Source organism: Physella acuta, unplaced genomic scaffold, assembly GCF_028476545.2.
Source record: "Physella acuta isolate Inbredline_101_S28 unplaced genomic scaffold, ASM2847654v3 ptg000053l, whole genome shotgun sequence".
In the NCBI taxonomy this organism is placed as follows: Eukaryota; Metazoa; Mollusca; class Gastropoda; family Physidae; genus Physella; species Physella acuta.
In genome coordinates this window covers 204,970-227,705 of record NW_026731573.1, presented here as the reverse complement: position 1 = coordinate 227,705, position 22,736 = coordinate 204,970, and the positions used below count along the sequence as shown (strand labels likewise).

Sequence of the window (22,736 nt, the reverse complement as noted above, 5' to 3'; positions counted from 1 at the left end):
TCCCCATCAACAGTCAGGTAACTGAGGTTAGTCCAGTCCAAGTTATAATCAGCAAATGTTTTCTTTAACATAATGAATATATCCTCCCCGGTAACAGTGCCATATATGTTATGTAGGGAAGCCAGCTCTTGTGTTATGTTCATGTCTTCATCCACACCTCTAATGAACACAAGCAGTTTAGAGGGGGAACAGCTGTCCAGCAACTCATCCATTGCAATTTAAAAATTGTGAAACTTGCTTGCATTTTTCGCTATTTGAGTCACGATGTTTTCACCAATGTCTGCAACAGGGTGGGCAAAGGTATTTGACCCAAAGCTACATTTTCAAGTTGTTTGGATTTTTCTGGGCAAAGTTCCTCAGCCACCTCTAACAGACATTTTTGCGTGGACAAAAAGATCTCAGCGGGCCGGATGAGAGGACCTTGCGGGCCGCATCCGGCCCGCGAACCGTAATTTGGAGACCCCTCATCTAAGCAAAAAAGAAAAGAATAAAATAATGTTATATTTTACCGTGCAGACATTCTTAATTAATTAGTATTTGCTGTATAAAAAGTGTATTATTTTCATTCCTATTTATGAAACAACACAAAAAATACCATTTTCGTTTATCTCATGATCTTAAAATGAATTTTGATTTATTTATTAAGTAATCGCGTCAACACATTGTCTAAACAAGGTGCATAAAATAGAGATAAAACTTAATTGACTATCTTTAGTTTGTAAATTCGCCGCCTAGACAGCACCTCGTTCTTTGTGAAATGATCACCACACATGTTAAACAAAACAAAAAAAATGAAAAGAAAGCGCTTTGTTCAATTTTGCGAGACGCCGCGTCGCCTACACCAAGTCATAAATGCCCTCTAGCCACTGCAACATGTTGGTTAAACTAGGTGTTCAAAACGTTTATAAAAAGAATGTAGAGACACCGCCACCAACATCACCTTATATTGGTTTAAGAAAAAAAAGATTTTTTTACAGCAATTTCTCAATTTTCATAAAATAAAAGCTAAATTTTAAAAAATATGAACAACTTTGTTTTTATGCTTAGAATTGTGTTTATTATCAATATTTCAAACTTGAATTGATGGAGAATGTCTATTTGGTAATATTATTTATTTCCTAATATTAACATTTTTCCGGCAAACAGCCTTCTGGCTAGTGGCTTTCGGGCATTTGTTGCATTCTGGCAAGTGTCCATTTGGGCATTTGTCGCATTCGGGCAAGTGTCCAATCGGGCATTTGTCGCGTTCGGGCATTTGTGGCATTCGGGAAAGTGTCCATTTGGGCATTTGTCGCATTCGGGCATTTGTTGCATTCGGGAAAGTGTCCATTCGGGCATTTGTCGCATTCGGGCGTTTGTCGCATTCGGGCAAGTGTCCATTCGGGCATTTGTCGCATTTGGGCAAGTGTCCATTCGGGAAATTGGCCTTCGGGCAAACGGCATTCATGCAAGTGTCTTTTGGGAAAACGTCAGGCTTCCCCATCCTCCCCCCCCCCCATGTGTATCCCATCCAATGTTCTATATTGACTTTCACCACCAGCTTCTCCATGGAGAAATTATCTATTTGTATATCTTAATTGTCTAACTTACCTGTAGGCCCTGGTTAAGTTCAAGTTTTTGAGTGAAGTATCAGACCTAAATCACGATGTTTGTAGAATAGTCGAAGATAACAGATGAACTGTTGTTTAAAACATTTGTTAATGACAAAGATGCAGTTGGGAGGATTTGAAATAGTCAAACTATGTAATAACCAAGAGAACCACATTAACCCTCACCCTACCTTGTGATTTACCAGCCTACGCTGTGATTTACTTACCCATATACAATTAAATATAGAAAAACAATTTTGTGATGATGGGCAATGCGAGGGTAAAGAGTGGTGAGGGGTTGAAGAAATGTAACACAGTAGTCTCTTTGTACTTCTTAAAAATAAAGACGTTAAACAAATGTTAATTCACATTATAATTTCATTAATTGAAGGGTGGGGGTTGTTGTTGGAACTTTGATGTCACTATGTCAGCTGTGGGGTTAGGCCTTACATGACATTACTGAGTGTGGAAGGAGGACAAAAATCACCTAATTACAGACAGTCTCTAATGTTCACATTTTTTATATTGTGTCCAGCTATGAGTATACTGTTTTGTTGTCACTGTGGTATATTCTTCAATTACACACTTAAATAATTGGTTTGACAGTTTCATCACATCTTTCAAGGAATTAATTGTATTAGACAGGTGTATCCTCCTATTCTTTGTGTTTGCATGTTAAATTTGATCTCAAAAGTAAAATGCATGGTCCATAAAATGCATGGCAGCATGTTCTAGCCTGCTCTTATTTTTCTGCTTTGGCCATAAATTCTCTTGTTTAGGGATCCGGACAAAAGGCTGACTGGAAATAAGGCACACAACTTAAGGCTGACATCCAAAAGGCCGAAACATTTTTTTTATTATTAAAATCAAATTAAATAATGATAAAGTGAAAGTACAACATAAAACAAAATAGGGTCTAGTATGATAAATTATATGCTTAAGCACATAGAAATTCAAGTTTACTTCTGTCTTCACGTTCTGCAGTGACATTTGCTATCCTCCTTCTCTCTGTAAATATTTTTTTTCTCGTTCTTTTTATGGCTCACCAAGCAATATTGCCACCACTCATCCTTGTTCTTGGCACACTTGTATCACAATCACAGCTGAATTTATCAACCCAATGAATATAGTATCAAATTAGTTTTATGCTGTCCGCAATGAACGAACCTGGAATATAATTCAAATTTTTTGGTCTTTAACATGTAGTCTGGTCAAGGAACGTGATCAGTCAACTTCATTCGGTTTATTTCACTTCTTTGCAACATTTGGTGGTAATGCCACCTATCTGTTTTTGTTTGTACACTCTCATCATTCCCAGTCGCATGGACCCCATTGTTCACCTTATAAGGATAGCTATTAGCATTGTCTCTTGTCGTTCCGCCTTATTGCCTGTGGACGATGATGCTGGCGGCTTTTATCTTGTATCATTGATGGTTTAAGGCACTTCTTCATCTCCAGCTGCTTGGACCCAATGGCCCACCTTATAAAGCTAGCAACTAGCATTGCCTCTTCTCTTGAAATGTCCATCTTATTTCATTCCTTATTTTGATGGTTGTCTAGATAGGAGCTATGTAGTAACACATATTTTATATTAGTATTTTTATATGTCTGTCTGCCTTTTGTCCATGTCAGGCTTTTGTCTTGCCGGCCTTTTAGATGTAGGCCTTTTGGATATCAGCCTTTTGTCTTACACCCCCTTGTTGCCGGCAAAACCACCAATATTTAAGTCTAATATATGTGACCTAGGCTAGTTGCATCTATCCTGTTCGCAACGCCCAATGTGACCTTTCCCGAGTCTATCCTGCCCGACAACGCCAATTGTAACGAGTTGAACCACTCATGCTACACAACATCGACTACAGTAGAAAGACTCGAAGATGCAGGTTCGCTATTGATCCTTTTATTACATGAATCAAGAAATGTTTCAATATAACACAATGAATCAACAGAGATGTTTCACAATAATAGTCTGAATCAACTGACCCCCTAACAGTCCTCACTAGGCTTCATATAACTGAATCCACATGTCTATTGTCCTTCTTAACACAATATAACCAACTTGGGTATGTCACCCAGACTGACTGATCTAAAGCAAGCGACGACGACGGAAGAGAGAGCGAGTCCTGCCGTGCCCTCCTATTTATGCCTTGTATCCGTACTCGTCTCCGTACTTGTATTCCTCCGTAATCGATACTTGTACTCGATCTCCGACCACCAGTTGCGTAGTTCAAACGTACAGACCGTAAAATAACATCTGCGTCCTATCCATCAAAGTTGACAGGCCGTCTGAATACCGTTTCCCAAAATAGCACGCCTTGGCTTTGAGGTTGTTATCAGCCCGACCCAATAAGCCACCTGTTATCGGTTGCATCAGACCAACACCGTGTCTCGGCTTCTCGTTCGTTATCATTTGTAACTGGTAGTTAGGCCTACCCCAGTTACATCCACCCCTGCTTTTTTTGTGTGTTTTCAACCACAAACAACGCCTGGCAGGTGCACTCCTCCAAAGTCAATCGCACAGTCGTAAAAAAAAAAAATCTATTGTTCCACTCACTGTCCACGACGTTCCATTCGTATACGATTGACAGTTCTACCTATTTCACATATCAACTGTGTCTACACCATCTTTCTGAGACACAAAACAGTTCTAGAATTCACATCCACCCTTTCCATTTGGTGACTTCACCAGTTCACTTTTATAGCTCTTTGAACAGTCTGTTTTCATACCAGCGCGACCATGAAAGAATTGATGGTTGCTGACAAAAAATTTCGTATTCCTTCTGTTCCTTAAACTTCTCCGCGGACCACTTATCTGATGGTCTACTGTCTCTCTGCTTCTGGAGGGACCGGGATCCTCATTGTTGCCGGTATCCTCCACTTGTGTATCGCGGTTGTTCTGTTGATGGTGATATGGTTCCGGAATGGGTATGTGACTTTCCGTTATAACTTCCGGTTCCCTAATTGTCTTGGATTTCCTTGTGTGTACTTGCTCTTCTTGCCTATTCCAATATTTCTTTAATTGAGCAATATTCGCCCACCGATCCGGTTTGGCGTGATCGATGGGTCTTATCTTAAAGGGGCCACCTGCTGCTTTAGGCATCTCCACGACTTGCCATATCTCCTGTCCCCAGAGATCGTGGATTTTGTTTCTGCCTAACGGGTGGCTACGCAGTAATACCCTGTCATTCAGTTTGAGTGGCGGGTCCTTCGTCTGTATCGGCGGTTCCCTTCGCCGAGATTCATGTTCTAGTCTTTCCTGTACTACCCTGTACATTTCTCTAATTCTTCTCATATGTTCATTCACATATTCCAGTGCGGTGTATGAGCCAGTCATACTCTCCTTTTTTCCTAAGAACAAATCAAGAGGGAGTCGAGCCTCCCGTCCGAACAGCAACATGTATGGCGTAAAGCCGGTTGTGGCATGTGGTGTGCAGTTGTATAGATATACCAACTCTGGGAGAAAATCAGGCCAACGTTTTTTCTGTTCAGGTTCTAGCGTACGCAGCAAATCATGCATGCTGCGGTTGAACCGTTCACACTGTCCGTTTCCTTTCGGATTAAATGTGGTTGTTCTAGATTTGTTGATCCCGTAGTGGCTGCACAGTTGGTTAATTACTTCTGACTCGAAAGCCCTTCCTTGGTCAGAATGTAATTGTCTTGGTATGCCATATTTGGTGAACCAATGTTCTATTAAGACCTTTGCCACTGTTTTGGCAGTCTGATCTCGCGTGGGCACCGCCACCGTCCATTTGGTGAATACATCAGTCATTACCAACACATGTTCCGTCCCATCCGATGATTGCTCCAACGACGTAAAATCCATAGCCACAATCTCTAGTGGTTTTGTCGCTAGTAGGTGTCCTGATGGCTGTCTCAATTTGACAACTGGCATTTTCGCATGCTGACACCTCACACAAGCCTCACAATGGCGTTTGACCTCCATTTCCATATTGGGCCAGTAACACCTCCGTCGTAATATTTTGTGGGTTCTGTCCTGACCCTGGTGTCCTGCCCTGTCATGTGCCAACCTTAGCACTTCTTCTCGTAATTGTCCAGGCACCACCACCTGGTGTATTGTGCCATCAATTTGGTCATGAATTCTCCGCATGAGAACACCATCCTTTATACTGAGACGGTTCCACTGACTCAGTATTTTCTTTGTTTCTCGACCAAATTGTTCTCTTTCCCTCCTTCCTGGGAATTTTTGTTCCTGGACGTATTTCAATAGCGGTTGTAAGCCACTATCCGTTCTCTGGGCATCTCTTATCTTTTGGTGATTAAGGCAATTAAAATCACTACTGTCCATATGTTCGGGCTCTGTGGATATGTGCTCCACCCCGGTCTGCCCGTTCTGCATCACTTGTACCCCATGAGGGATATCTGTTGACGCTCTGACCTCACATATTCCTGTCAGTGTTTCTTCCTCATCACCCGGTCTCTCGTAAGGATTCCTTGATAAGGCGTCCGCATTGCCATTGGACCGCCCCGGGCGATATTTTATCTCTAGGTCAAAGAGTGCCAATTCTGCTGCCCATCGCTGTTCGATGGATCCCAACTTTGCTGTCTTTAGGTGACTCAAGGGGTTATTGTCAGTGTATACCACACATTTAGCACCTAATAGATAGTCCCTGAATTTCTCAGTCACAGCCCATTTTAATGTCAAAAGTTCTAGTTTCATGGCGCTGTAATTTGTCATGTTCTTCTCTGATTCCTTCAGAGCTCGACTGGCATACGCAATAACCCTGAAACCTTGCTTTTGTTGTTGTGATAGCACAGCTCCCAGACCTTTAGAGCTGGCGTCAATTTCTAGCCGAAATGGTTTGTCAAAGTCTGCGTATCCCAATATCGGCGCCTCTGTCAAAGCCTTTTTCAATAGCTTAAACGAGTTCAGGCATTCATCAGTCCATAATTCACCTATCAGTTGTGTTTTACCTTTCTTTTTCTCCTTACTGTGTTTCTTTGTCATTTTGTTTACCAAGTCATGCAATGGTGCGGCAATTTTTGCAAAACCCGGCACAAATTTTCTATAATAGGAAGCAAAACCCAAGAATGACCTGACCTCTACCGTAGTTGTTGGTTGTTTCCATTCTTTAACAGCTGCAATTTTATCTGGGTCAGTGGCGATGCCATCCGACGAAATCACGTAACCCAAAAAATGTACCGATTTCAAACCAAAGCAGCATTTGTCTGGGTTCAGCTTTACTCCTATCTCCCTAAGACGGAGAAACACTTGTTCTAATCTTTTTAGATGGTCCTCCCAAGTTTTTGAGTAAACTAGAATATCATCCAAATACACCAACATTATTTGAAATAGAAAGTCACTCATAGCACTCTGCATTACTCGCTGGAATGTAGCAGGTGCATTAGTTAGACCAAACGGCATACGGGTCCACTCGTACAGTCCCAGTGGAGAAATAAATGCAGTTTTATGTTGATCGTTGGGGTGCATGGCCACTTGGTGGTAGCCACTAGTCAAATCCAAGGTAGAAAAAAATCTTGCTCCTCCCAACGCATCAAGACATTCATCAATACGAGGCAAGGGGAATGCATCCCTTCTTGTGATATTGTTCAATTTCCGGTAATCACAACACAGTCTTATCTCCCCTGACTTCTTTTTTACCACTACTATCGGTGCCGCATACGGGCTCGTACTGGTTGTAATAATTCCCTTTTTTAGTAGGTCATTCAGGTGTGCTTTCACCGCAGAGTAGTGACTTGGTGGCAATCTTCGATAAGGTTGCGCCACCGGCTTGTCTTGTAGTAAGGGTATCTGGTGTTTTATTACTTCCGTGTACCCCAAATCACCCTCATACGAGGCAAATATATCACTGTATTTATTCAGCAATTCATTTAGTTTTGGGTCCTCAGTTTCTGGGAATGTATATGATCGGCCATCTTCTTTCTTCACCTCGGCCGTCACATTGACCGACCTAATTGTTACTTCATTACTACTGGTATTGATCAGTTCGATGCACTGTGCCGACCGTTGTACCTCGACGTTCTGTGGTACTCCTACCAGAGTGTTAGGCGGTATAAAAATTTCTTCATCCAAAACATTTGCTACCAACCCTTGAACTAGTCCGTTTTCCACTGATGTGTATGTCCGCAGTAACACGACGCCTGCCCTCAGTGCGGCGCCACATGGTTCTATCATCACATCACCATTCACGCTTCTATCACCAATTTGTAATGTGATTGCCTTGACCGTGTTTGCCGGGACTGCTGTCCTTCCTCTGGTCTTGGCAAACCTGGCCAACTTGGATCCCCGACCTGGTGTGGTCGATCCGACAATATTTGTAAGAAATTCTGGCAACTGGCCAAGAATATTCATGCCCAACAGGCAAGGTATATTTGACACATTTGTCTCTAGGTTGTGTTTCGTAACGAACACCCCAACCTGCTTCAACCTATGTCCTGCCACCACGACATCCGCCAGAAAATAACCACAGTATGGAATGGTTAGTCCATTAGCTGCCGTCAGGCGCATGCATGTGTCAGACCTCAACCTATGGTCTTTTCCTTTCATCCATTTGGTGTAAAAATTTTCCGTGATTGTCGTCACCTGGGAGCCTGTATCCACAATTGCCTTCACCGCGATGTCCCCAATCGTAATCACCATTTCAGGACAGACTCCCATCATTTTGCTTCTTGGGCCATACCCTCGCCCCTCTGTAGCCTGGCCCTGCCTTACAGAGGACGACCGTTTCCCTGGCAGTACCGTGCCATATGTCCGGGTTGTGAACAAGACAAACAAATTGGTCGACCGTCGGCCGTCCATTGGAGTGATGGCTTGGCCGGACGCGGCCGTCCAACCCGTCCCTGTTTTGTCCCGTTCTTTTCCCGATTCTCAGCTGTTGACCTGCTTTCTAACCTCTCCAAACGTTGGTCAACCTTATCTATGTGGGCCAACAGTTGAGCCATCATGGTCTCCATCGTGTCGGCCCCTGTGGGTGGGGATTGTCTCTGTTCAGGTACAGAAACTTTGTCCACCGAACAGTTCGATTGGTCCTCATCCTCGGACCTGCGGATCGCTGAGTTCCTGACCTGGAGGAAGGTCAACTGCGGTTCTTTGTGGACCTCCTCTTTCAACTCTCTTCTTAGGATCGGGGTTGCCAGCCCCTCAATGAAATGGTCCCTCAGTAGGCGTACATCAATGTCCGGTGTTTTGACCTTTACCGAATCAAAGGCACTGTTCATCCGGTGTGAGTACTCCATCACACTCTCCGCCAATCTCTGCCTCAAGCCTACGAACCCTGCCAGCAGTTGCGATCCCGACCGTCTCTCCCCAAAGGTCTCCATAATCAGATCCAGCACCTTATCCGGATCTGATTGGATGGTTTTATCGTGGCATTTGACCTCTGCCCTAACCGTCTCTCCTATGCTGCCCATCAGCAGTCTTAATCTTTCCTCTGGTGACATGCCTCTTGAGGCCCAGGCCGCTTTGACCTCTTCACTGAACCTGTTGGTTAAAGTGGGATCCCCGTCCCCGTAAAATTTGTTAATGTGGGACTCTCTGGGTAGGACCACTATATGGGTCTGCTTCTCGTCCAGAGTAGACATTTTATTCCGTAAGTAAAACAAAAGAGTTCTTTCTTACCGTGTGTATATGAAAAAAATTTTCCTCGTTCCTCAATTTTCACAGTTCCTGAATGTCCGAATTCACATACACACAAAACACAGTTATGCACAAGGTTGACTATGGGTGCCTAAATCGGCAAGTCTAGTTTAATTCATCCTGCTCGCAGCGCCAAATGTGACCTAGGCTAGTTGCATCTATCCTGTTCGCAACGCCCAATGTGACCTTTCCCGAGTCTATCCTGCCCGACAACGCCAATTGTAACGAGTTGAACCACTCATGCTACACAACATCGACTACAGTAGAAAGACTCGAAGATGCAGGTTCGCTATTGATCCTTTTATTACATGAATCAAGAAATGTTTCAATATAACACAATGAATCAACAGAGATGTTTCACAATAATAGTCTGAATCAACTGACCCCCTAACAGTCCTCACTAGGCTTCATATAACTGAATCCACATGTCTATTGTCCTTCTTAACACAATATAACCAACTTGGGTATGTCACCCAGACTGACTGATCTAAAGCAAGCGACGACGACGGAAGAGAGAGCGAGTCCTGCCGTGCCCTCCTATTTATGCCTTGTATCCGTACTCGTCTCCGTACTTGTATTCCTCCGTAATCGATACTTGTACTCGATCTCCGACCACCAGTTGCGTAGTTCAAACGTACAGACCGTAAAATAACATCTGCGTCCTATCCATCAAAGTTGACAGGCCGTCTGAATACCGTTTCCCAAAATAGCACGCCTTGGCTTTGAGGTTGTTATCAGCCCGACCCAATAAGCCACCTGTTATCGGTTGCATCAGACCAACACCGTGTCTCGGCTTCTCGTTCGTTATCATTTGTAACTGGTAGTTAGGCCTACCCCAGTTACATCTATAAAGTTCATCTCTGTATGAGGCGCTCGGAATATAGGTATAAAAGGAATATAGTAAAAAATATACTTGATCGTCATAGTGTAATATCTCTAAAGTACTCTTTATCTAAATTAATGATTAAAATATTAATATTGAAGGTGTTATAAAACAAATTTCGTTTTCCAAAAGTCTCAAAGGTATTTGAGAGGTCCATAAATTAATTTAAAAATCATGCACGGCGTAGTTACAATTAATATGGTTATAAAATCCTGCCTGTCTGGTATTTTTCGGACTTTACTAAAGATTGGATGTATTTGATAATTTTAATATTTTCGGTAACTAAATAAAAAAATAAAAGGAAAAACAATTTGGTTTTCATGTGTAATGGCGACATAAACAATGGCATCCTGCTATTCGATAGGCCGACATAAATTTTATTGTACACATTATAAGCTAAAAAAGAAAAACTAGCTCATGGGATTTAAATTTGCATTGTTATTTAAAAACTTGAACTGCAAAGTTTTGTAAACAAAAAAAACTATAAAGTGGGGCTGTCAGAAATCGATCACGGAGTTCCTGTACAGCCAATCAATGTTTGTCTTACGAAAGTGAAACATTGGGTTATGACTTAGGCTTGATGAAAATAAATAGAAATGTAGCCTTAAACTCAACAAATTATTTTCAAGTTCTCTGGATCTGCAACTTGTATAGCATTGATTCTAAAAATATTAAATTTCTGAATTAATTTTAGGCTTAAGTTTTTAATAAAATTTTATCTTTTATTATTTGTACGGTCCTAAATCTAAAAAAGCACATTTTTATTCCATGTCAACAACATTACGGAAGGATTTTCGTCAACTCACTGGTGTCCATTGATGGCATGTACATTAAACAAAATTAAAGAATATTTAATACCCTTCACAAAAATTCTAATTGTGTCTGAAAATTATTTTCATTTAGTCCTTTACCACCAATTACGTCCCTTGATTAATTAGGAAAACGCAATTACTCTTTAAAAAAACAGTACATCAGGGAAAATTTTTTTTTCCAAGCTTTTATTTAACTCACTATGTCTGTCGTCAGTCTAGATCAAACCGTTGGTAAGTGGGTCAAGACATGAAGACAATGCAACATGACATTAAATTTGACTTAATTGGTTTTTATGAATTAATTAACATTTTGACCAAAATAGTAGTCTTACCCAACTATTCTGCACTATTATACATGCATATCACGTTCATTAGGTGCGCAATAGGTTTTAGTCTTGCAACTCTATTGTAAATTTTTAAAAAGTGAAGTACTGAAAAAATAAACTGGGAGTGATCTCCCCTAAACTTTCTTGAATATTCTTATATGAAACAGCAGGGGATGGCAACTCGGGATATAGACATGATTTTTAATCCCTTTTAAATACTTAAACTTTTTAAAATAGAATAAAATCCATAGAAAAAAGAATTGCACACCAAGTAAAATAGTGCAGAATATTATTAGTACTTTATAAATTCACATGCATTTTTTGAGAAATCAGAAATAGCGAAAATTAATACTTCCGGTCAACAGAAATTACTCAAAATTTGACAAAAGGCAGAGAATTAGATCTTTTACTTACATGTGAAATTTCATTTATCTATTTGAAATAGTACTCAACTTATAGGCTTTTGAAAAATTTAAAGTAGAAAAAGTTCCACTTTCGGTTAGGGGTCACTCATTTATGACGTCCACAAATTTTTTGGATTTTGGATGTTCTTTTTTGCCAAACTGTTAATAAAAAATTCCTTTTAAGACATTAATTAATTAATTGATATATTCATTGGTAGGAAAACAAATTGATTTATAAAAGTTCAGAACAATGACTTTATTTATAGTAATGTCACATGATTTATTTACTTTTTACATCAATAATGGCGGTTTCCATCCAAGATTTTGTTGCCCATTCAAAAGTTTAACGCATTATAAAGCTAATTTTCTGTCGGCTATAGCTTTAACAATACATCTGTTTGCTATGTTTATTAGGTTCCAACACTATTATCAATTTTCAACAGTTCTCCTAATTTGAGTATACAATAAATTTCTCTAGATCTACAGATACGCTGTCGGACAAAAAGAAAGTCAATCCTAAATCTAGAATCTAGGTCAAACCAAAATTAATTAGTTAAAAATAAAATCAATTCTAAAACCACAATAAATTATTGAGTTTCTTTATTAAACTTAAATATTTGGTATAAATCTTTGCCTTTTAGTTTCAATGATCATTTAATTCGAGAATACATGGGATTTATCTATCTAGGTTCTAGATCTAGCTAGTGCTCCTGAAAAACTAGCCGTAGATTCTAGATCTAGCTCTATCTAGATCTAGAATCTATGCCAATAATGAGTTTCTATACTAAACAATTTCAGGCCTTAATTATTTTTATATAAATCTTTATTTGTTTAGCTATGGAATTGGCTAATTTGGGATATAATTTAATTTGAAATAATAGGGCCTATTCGCGTAAGTGAAGTTTCTTACTTTACAGTAAATTATAGTACTGATTCTGCACTAATTCGTAAGTGCCCACATAGCTAAGATGATAGTATAATAGTTACCATGCGGGTGGTACGGGTTTGAGACAAATCTCGACAATAATAAATTATTTTTTTTTAGATGTGAATGATAAAGTTTCTTATCGGGACTTTGGGGGCACAGGGTAGGTGAAGTAGAGTTCACCTGTTTCTATGTCCTCAGCATATGAAGGGATAGTGTGGTCAGAGCCAAGCTCGGCCAAAATCTGTTATTTTAAACGATAAAAACATGTCGTCTGAGACTTGGCAATACACTGGGCAGGTGAAGTAGAGTTGGTTAGGTGTAGAGTTCACCTGTGACGTCAGCATATGAAGGGATAGTGTGGTCAGACCCATGGTCAGCTGAAAAATGTGTTTTTAAAAGACAAAAACATCTGAGTTGTGACGTCTTTTTGAATGTGGGGTCTGGTTTTTTTGTGACAATAAAAGACAGACGTGATGTCATTTTTGGATGACCCCCAGAAACCCAGTTATTCAAGGATAACGGGTAGTCTAGTTAATTTATGAAAATTTCAATTACAATACTTACATTTAGTGGCAAATTTCCTTTTTTTTTATAAATTAGAATTTTTTTCTAATGTGTCCAGCTGTTGCTAATTAGTGATACAAAGAATAAAAATTCATTATAGAAGTCTCCTAAAAGGCTATAGTTTTTTCTATTTACAGTCTTTGTAGACTTTGATAATTACCAATGGTTTTGTATTTTTAGGATAAACTGTATCATGGCAAATATTTCTAGGGAAATTTTTTATAATGGAAAAAGAAAAAAACATGGGTGGCTGCTGAAAAAAATAAAAAAATGTGGGACTTTTTGACTGAAATCCATTATCCAATTAATCGTTTTATCATTTTTTTAAATTTTAGATTAACATCATTTGTTTTTCTTTTTGTATTCTCCAGTTCAGGAAACTTGTTGAAGCTTAATGCTGCTTTACAAAAGCATGAAGCATTTTTTATCCGTTGTGGAATTTATCTGATTTTGGAAAAACTTAGGATCATTACATACAGAAATCTCTTTAAAAAAGTGTAAGTAATTGCTAGAAATTCTTAACAAGTTTTAATATTGATGTTTATACTTATTGGTTGTTTATTCCATATTGTTTTTGTATTAGGTTATTATACCTATGCACACCCATACCTATACCTACTTATAACTATTCCTATTCCTTGTTTGGGCATGGGAAAAAGGCCTGGGGAGATGATGGTGAGGAGTATGTGGGAATTGATCTAGAGTAATTAGCAGGTTGTTATTATCAATCATCCGACCCATCTTATTCCCTTGTCCCTTTCCCCTTGTCACACATCATAAGAAAACTGGATATTAAACATAGCTAAGAGAATCCTAAATTAAAACATATTAACTCTACAAACTTTAAATTTAACAAATACGAAATGCGTAAATAAATTTATAACACTTTTCTAATCATTTTGACTTACTGTAACACTTAATTCAACACAAATTATAATCTTAGCTATTATGCACACACAGACACACACACATACATATCTATCTATCTATCTATCTATCTATCTATCTATCTATCTATCTATCTATCTATCTATCTATCTATCTATCTATCTATCTATCTATCTATCTATCTATCTATCTATCTATCTATCTATCTATCTATCTATCTATCTATCTATCTATCTATCTATCTATCTACCTATATATATAAAAAGCAATGTATGTGTGTGTGTATGTCAGTTTGTCTTTTATGCATTACTACACCTCTCACTCTCATCACATCACTTTGAAACTTTGGGAAGTTGTTGAGAATATTCCTGGGGAGGTTTCAGCGGAATTTTTTTTTCAAATTCGAAGGGGTGGTGCCCCGGTAGGCGTGATTTTTTTTCTCTATATACGGAATATAAAAATAGAAGTGGATTGCGGTTTCACACCGTTACGGAATATAAAAATATAAGTGGATTGCGGTTTCACACCGTTCATCCGATCGCCATGAAACTTCGGGAGTTGATTAGAACACTGCAGTGAAGGGTTCTGCGGAAAAAAAATCTTTTTTAATTTTGCAAGCCTGGCGCCACGGGAGAGTGCGATTTTTCTCTATATATATTAAAAAATAAAAGTTGAATGCGGTCTGACACCGTTCATCCGAGTGCTATGAAACTTTAAAGAGTAGATGAGAATACTCCCAGGAAGGTTTCTGTTAACAAAATAATTAAAATTTGATCAGAGCCGCTATGTTAGCACTTGGCATCCGTAAATCGTACGTCCTGCATAGTGTGTAAGGGATACTACTATATTCAGCGTTTAAACTTCAACAGGCGCAACCACCGGCACATCGTAGATTGTTGCGAGCACTATGGCGCCTAAGTTCGTTTTAAAAAAAGGCTGTACCCTAAACACACAATGGACAACAATAATCATCGACTATATCGAACCAGGCGTGTCCCCTGTAGGATTTGATCTGGGCTTTCCCCTGAGCACAATGGCGCCTGCTTTCGTTCTTAACAGTGCGATAGACAATGGATAAAATGGGGCGATATATAGTTGCTCTCTAAATTGAATCAGACGTTTCCTCTGGTGCCCTGTGCGATTTTGCAGCGAACAAAAATTTCAGTTTTTACCCCCAAAGGCTCTCAAGGGCCACTAAGGCTCTGTAATAATTTTTTTTGAATAATCAGATAAATTAAGCAAGGTTAGATTATGAACAGGTTGTTTCCTTTTGTCTATTAAAATGTCCAAACAATTCCAAAGCCTAGAGTTCTCGAAATAATGAAAATATTTTGGTAAAAAATTAAGTTTCTGAGGGCAGCTAAAATCTAAAAAAAAAGTCACACTTCTAAAAATAACTTTGTGAGGTGAGGAAATCTTTCTGTTCAGTTTGGTCACTTTGCAAATGATGCAATTAGCTTCTATTTTTAGAAGATCCAGTCAGAAATTGAGATCAAGCATCTAATAATACACCATTAGTAACTCTAACATATTGCAGCAGTCAAACTGATGTTTATAATACGTCAAATAATTTTTTTTACGAGTTAAAGAAAAAATCCTGTTGATTTGTGTCACTTTAGCGAACAACGCATTCAGCATCATTGTCTCAAGATGCTATTTAGCACTCTTGGTTATCCTGTGGGCACTATGGCGCCTATATTGGTTTAAGTAGCCAGGGGCCGTATGCGGTGCCTCTGCGGTAGTGTAATCGGGGCTCCCTAGAGTACCCCTCTACTTCCCTGACACACAGGCGGTCACCGAAGTGTGTTCTACCTCATTATTTCGGTGAGTGATCAACGTACACTCAAGGTTTTCATGCGGGAGTGTTGGTAAACCGGTGTCCCGAAATTTATGATCCAAGCGCAGCCATTGTTTTCATTTAAATAACTCAGTTTTAGAAAACAACGTCACGAGTCTAAGAACATAGGATTGGTAACGCACTGATGAAACCCTTCTGATATATTTTGTCAGACTTGATTTTATCCCCTCGGCAACGTGCTGAGACGGGTATGACAATACGGTCGTTATTGTGGGTTCTTTCATTCAGGAACACAATAACTTTCAACTTTATTTACGTAGGTCCACAAGAATCCTAATATATAAAACGCCATGTGCGCTCTTCTCTCTCTCTCTCTCTCTCTCTCTGTCTGTCCGCAAAATATTTTCGCCGGACAACACGTCTGAAACGGCAGCGATATATGGAGAACTTTATGCGGACTTTTGTTGAAAATAATATGTTAGATGTTTTAAATGTATAACCACAATTTTATTTAAAGAAGAAATAAAATACTTAAAAAAAACTTTTTAAAAAAAACACGTTTTTCTTGTGGACTAAAAAGTAGAAAATAAATTTTTCTTCCGACCCTAGGGGATCTACCAATGACTGCTCGTAGATTTTGTGCTTCCTCGAGCTGTGCAGGTTCTTGTGATGACTGTTCATACATTTGATGACAAAAAACGTGGGTACGTTCACCATCAAATTTCCAAAATTCGTGTGTTTTGTGCTTTTCGCTTTAATCATAAATCTGCCCGACCCACGTTTTTTGTCATCAAATGTATGAACAGTCATCACAAGAACCTGCACAGCTCGAGGAAGCACAAAATCTACGAGCAGTCATTGGTAGATCCCCTAGGGTCGGAAGAAAAATATATTTTCTACTTTTTAGTCCACAAGAAAAACGTGGTTTTTTAAAAAGTTTTTTTTTAAGTATTTTATTATATACTGTATATATAGAAAAATCACACCCTCCTGTGGCGTCGCCTTTGCGAAATTAAAAAAGATTTTTATGACAGAGCCCTTCCTTGGAGTGTTCTAATCAACTCCCCAAAGTTTGATGGCGATCAGATGAACGGCGAGAAACCACAATCGACTTTTATATTTATATACCGTTATTAAGAAAAAACAAATCACCCCCTGCCGGGGCGAAATTGAATATGTTTTTTGCGCAGAAACCTCCCCAGGAGTATTCTCAACATCTTCCCAAAGTTTCATGGCGATGGTGTGAACGGTGTCACTGCAATTCACTTTTATTATTTTTATATACCGTATATAGAGAAAAATCGCATCCTGCCATGGCGCTGCCCTTGCGAATTTGAAAATTTTTTTTCCGCAGAAACCTCCCCAGGAAAATTCTCAACAACATCTCAAAGTTTCAAAGTGATGAGAGATGTAGAAATGCATAAAAAACTGACACAGACAAACATAACGCTTTTTATATTTATAGATAGGGCCTCCACCATTTCCTTCCATTTCGTCCGATCCCTATCTATTAATTTTGCAATCTCCCAAGACATCCCTGTTGGCTTCAGTTCTTCGAGAAGACTCCGCCTCCAGGTCTGTCTTGGGTGGCGTCTCTTCCGCTTTCCCTCGGGGTTCCACTCAAGTGCTTATTGTGTCATATTTGGGTGAGACTTTCACAGTGTGTCCCACCCAGCACCACTTCTTCCCTCTTATTTGCTTTGGTCCTCCAGGTTGGGGTATGTTCCATGGGCTAACTACTCATCCACATAAAATTAAGTACAGTTACAGAAACCAAAGCCAAAACAAATATTTTTACATGGAGCATTTTTCTGTACATATTTCTTGGCGAGTGTGTTTGCTCAATTTTCTATTGGGCATTTTTTCATTTGCACTGTATTCTGAGATTTATTTCTCATGTGGAAAACTGGATGTAACTTTTAAAAGAGCAGTATGTGTATTTTGTTTATTTTAACAGAAGTTTAACCTATGTTTGTGTTATATATCCAATAAACAGCAATGGTTTTTTTTTTAACTAAGTAGTATATGTAATTTTTTTATTCCTTTATAATCTCATCTTTAAAAATGCTTAACTTGTATCACTAAAACTCTCAATTAGTTTTTGCTGACAAACACAGCTTAGAGAGAAATTACTCTCTCTTTTCTCTTTTAGGCTAAATAAGTTAATCCATTAATAAGCTGATAAATCATAAGAATATGATTTTTTAAACTTGTTGTTTTGCTGTGTATGTTATAGTAATAGTATTGTTTTTTTTTTTTGAAAATTTTAATCTTTATTTTTTCTTCTTGGGATTGTTTGTGGGTACTTTTAGTGATTGTATAGTGCTGGAAATAAATTTAAAAATTACGTTAAACCATTAAATAAATTTTAATGCTGCATCATATCGAATTGTCCCATCATGGGTTTAACTTAAATCCTGGATAAAGACATAAATAAAACGTTTTTCTGAGAAACTTTTACCTTTAGTCATATTTGATTTTACATTAGGAAGTTGCAATGTAAAGGAATTTTTTTTTTAAATGGCCGTCAGTCACAATATTTTTCTAACGTTCCAATTTTGACATTTCTTGTTTATCCTTCTTTTTACATGTTGATACATGTTACAGTTTCCTTTTTATTTTAAATAAACGGTCCTTTTTTTTTTTAGATATCTTATAAATCAGAAAAATCATTTGATTGACATGAGTGCATTTACAACTGCTTTAAAAATGATGGAGGTAAGTTTTTGGCTTAGTGATATTTCACTCATTATTTAACTAAACAAAATAAGAATAGGAAGTGGTTATCAATTTTTTTTATATCAATATATTAATAATGTTTTTAAATATTAAATTTTTATAATATGCAGTAAGGTATAAGAGCATTGTTACAGCCCTATAACAATCTATATATATAATTCTCCTCTTCGAGCCGTTAGAAAACAAGCTGCAAACGCTCTCCCTACCTCCCCACCCCTACATGGTTTTAGTGAGCTGTGTTCACTCTAAATGTTTACAAGCAGAGCCAACGATTTTAAACGTAGGGGGGGGGGGGAGGGGGGGGGAGGAAGGGGGGGGGGTTATGGTCCTTAACGAGCTACTTATAGTGTTTTAAAGAAATATTTTCAGTGTCAGCGTTGGTACTGTCGAATTCACAAATTATGAATTATTGAAAATTAGAAACAACTAAATAGCGGCATATGTTATGCCGCGGGCCGGCTCGTATCTTATATTTTTCTAACCTTCAAAGAATTTAACTTTTTTAGAATGATTGGCTTTCTAACCAGGCCCCTTCTTTTACCTCACTTTAAAGCTATTCAGTTCTTCCTAATGCACATGTATCAATCCATTTTCTCTTAAGAGATTTCCATCATTAATTTTAAAATCTCCTTGATTTTGTTGTAAATGGATTAATTTGAGGGGGGATGGGTGGGTGTGTGTGTCTTAGTAATGTTTTGTAATATCAGAAGGTCTAGGAAATGCTATATAATATAATATTAATTGTGCTTAATCAGATACAATAAGTTTCAAACTTTTTTGAGAGACACTTACCATAACTGTGGTCAACAATTAGTGGGTAGGGCAAGTACAGATTTTTGTGACCTTGCATTAATGGGGGTGGGGGCTTGAATTTGCATTAGTTAGAATGATTGTTATAATCTGTGGATTGTTGACCATGCAATAATTTTCTTTTTTTAAATTATGAGCATAGTTTTTTGTGGGTAGATTTTAATTTATTTTAGAAATGGATCAAGATCAAATATGTTAAATTATTGTTTATGCTTTTCAGGTTGATGGAATTGATGATGATGAAACTCAATGCATTCTTGCAAATTTAATTTATGAGGTAGATATTATTCTTAGTTAACTTCTTCGACAATAATGCTGTAGTGCATTGTTTCAACTTTACTACATGCTTAATTCAGATGACTAGAAAAAAAATAAGGGAAACTAGGTGTCCTGTTACCAACTCAAAAAATTTCCGAATTTTTTTTCTGGCGTAAACTATGGTGCTTTATCAGCAGTACCAAAATTTCAAAATGGTCTAAAAAAAATTTTTTGTATTATGTAAACATTGAAATTGAATATAATTCATTGAGTTCTTAAAATGTATTCAAATGTAATTAGTATAATTTTATTCCATTAGATTTACCATGAGTGGAAAGTAGGTTATAGTATTTAAAAATGCAATCATGCCAATTTAAAAAGTTTGTTGACAACAACAACAATAGAAAGTAATAAATGATAAGGGATAATGCACATTGTAACCAAAAATATGATATTTTAAACACATCACCCTAACACACTTAGAAAGTAATGTTATATTTTTATATAGATAACAATTTCACTTGTAAAAAAATCAGTTTAATTGTATCTATTTTTTATTGTATCTATTAATAAGAGAAAAAATATAGTGCATAGTGTACAATTTGGCACCCAAAGTTCTCCAGCTGCTCCTTGGATATGTTGATTGCTCGTCCTGCTCAGGGTTACTACTTGTTTAAATGGCTAAACTGTTTATTTTAAGTTTTATGATTACACTTGATTATTATAACCATTGTCTAATTCTGCTGCTCTTCTACATGTTAAGCTTGTGAGGGTACCGATCTCATCAGTCGTACATCAACATATACAATCACTTGACAAGATGCTTGTATTTAGTTTAGAGTTTATTCACATAGTATTACATACTTGGTTAATGCACATTCACAATGTCTCCAGCTTCCATAAGTTAAGGTCAGATTATTACAATCCCAAGACGACCTCAGTCTCCCCATCTAGTCACGCAAGTCATACTTCTTAACACCAAGTACATGAAGACAAGTACCAACTCAAAAACACACAGCAATCAGTTTCTACACAAAACATTACTTTCTTTATTCCTGTCATTAATGTCATCATTCTATTAATTCATTATCTCTTTGCACCAACATTCATTCGCACCTAGCAAACTCAACTCATAACTGTGTGTGGATTGGATTATGCATTAGTACACCTTTCATCTGACTAGAATGAAACATTGGGAAGTTTTTGAGAATTTTTCCATATCAGCAATCAGAAATCTTTTGAATAATAAAAGGACTTCACAGTTTTGTTTAATTTGAAAAAAAAAATTAACTTGGTTGTTTCTCATTCGTTATAATAGCCAGCACTAATGTGTTTGGGGGGGGGGGGGGGTGTCTGTAAATATTTTTATGTCTTTAATTAATTCACTTTGTCCTGGCGGGTAATGGTTGCAGAGGGTGTAGGGGTGAAAACTGTACCAGGGTGCCCTCCAGCGCCCACCAGTCATGTTACCAGGAACACTGCAGACTCCCCATTAACATATGTTTTATAGACTGATCTACACAAAATATATGGTCGTCTAATAAGATGCACCGTCAAAATGGTCTGGGACAACATGGCCCCGTCAGTGTTACTCCGAGAAAATGACCGTGTCAAAATAGCTCAGTCAAAAGGGCCCCAACATTTTGGCTCCTGTCTTATTGACTTTTGATGAATAGGCTCCCGACAAATCGTCTCCCGGCATATGGGCTCCCATCAAAATGAGACGAATGATCTTTATTAGCATAAACGTAACCAGTTTGTCCAACCCACCTACCATGTGCAGTTCCTACCTCCACTACCATTATAGCCTCTTTTAAATGCCTGAATGATAAACTTTTGCATGAACCAACAGCAATTCATTAACAAATTGAGCGCCATTAACAGCTAAATTTGACCAATGTTAAAGTTTTAAAAATGTTCAGACATGAAGATCTGTTGCTTAAAAGCGAGCACTGAAGTGTATGATATACATTATGTTTATAGGATAACAGCATTTTGTTTTGATAACCTACAAGCATACTGCAGGTAAATGTTCAGCAAGCACCTCTCCCCACACACTGAGTTGGAACAACCCACAACTGACTCATTTGATGGAAGTCATAGCTAGATGACCCTTAAATTTTGAACACTATTTTTTATACGGCTAAATAAAACAATCTAAAAATAAGGGCTGCTGAACAAGAGATGAAATGTTGAATTATTTAAGATTGTTGGATAAGGTAACTGTAAAGAGCATTGATGAAGCTTAGTCTCTATGGTAACTGTATTGACAAGAGCCCTTTTGTCAAGAGCCAAAATGATGGGTACCTTATAGACGGGACCTATATGACGGGGTCCATTTGTTACTGGCCCTTTTGATGCCTCACGGTCTACTACAATCTATTACTAAACCAATATAGGGTGGTGTATGCATTCATGATAGTGTGTTATATAGATGTAGCTGAGGTGTATGCAGTGTGTTTTAATTGTTCACATTACAATTAAATTTATACAAATTTGTTTTAATGTATACTTGAAACATTTTTACTGACTATAGAACAAGATCAAAGGCTACATATCTCATCAACACAGAAAGCTGGTAGTAAGTAAACAGAATCCATTTCCAGTTTTATCAACAGTTTTGTAGACTGAGTACATCCTTCAGAATTACAAGAAATTTTCTCTTGTCATTACTTATTTTTGTTAATTAAAAATACATTTATAAACTTTAATTATAAGTATTTTTTCTAATTTTTTTCACACAACTAACCCAAAATTATTTGAATGCTTTGGGCCCATTAATGCCCGGAGACTATATAGGTTTACAACTAGTTTTAAGAATATTGTTGTACAATACAATGTATTTTTTATGTTTTCTTCTGATTTCTTAATTACTGATAATATTACTAATTAACTACTTATATTTGATGATTAAAATATCCATTGGTAATTGACTCAAATGGGACAGTTTTGTTGCTAGCCTAAAGGTCTCGAGTTCAAATCTCGATTCGGACTAGTGGCTGTAAGACATCCCTGAGTTCACCCAGCTCTGATGCGTACCTGACTTTTTAAAAAGAAAGTAAAGGCAGCTGGGCATAGTGTTAACATCACTATCCCTTCATATGCCTAGGTCAAGAAATATA

The 22,736-nt window shown here is 37.8% G+C and overlaps 1 protein-coding gene across 4 annotated transcripts in view; it reads left to right on the top strand.

Moving 5' to 3' along the window:
- The window catches only part of LOC131946747 (PCI domain-containing protein 2), a 59,779-nt gene extending 37,454 nt beyond the window's left edge, over window positions 1–22,325 (top strand). For all 4 annotated transcript variants that reach the window (XM_059307677.1, XM_059307698.1, XM_059307684.1 and 1 more), the window contains exons 11-14: window positions 13,493–13,618; window positions 18,456–18,525; window positions 19,577–19,633; window positions 22,151–22,325. In XM_059307677.1, coding sequence (XP_059163660.1) covers window positions 13,493–13,618; window positions 18,456–18,525; window positions 19,577–19,633; window positions 22,151–22,240 — 343 coding nt within the window. In that variant the 3' untranslated portion in view covers window positions 22,241–22,325. The remainder of the gene's footprint in view (window positions 1–13,492; window positions 13,619–18,455; window positions 18,526–19,576; window positions 19,634–22,150) is intronic.
- Window positions 22,326–22,736: the final 411 nt, after the last annotated feature.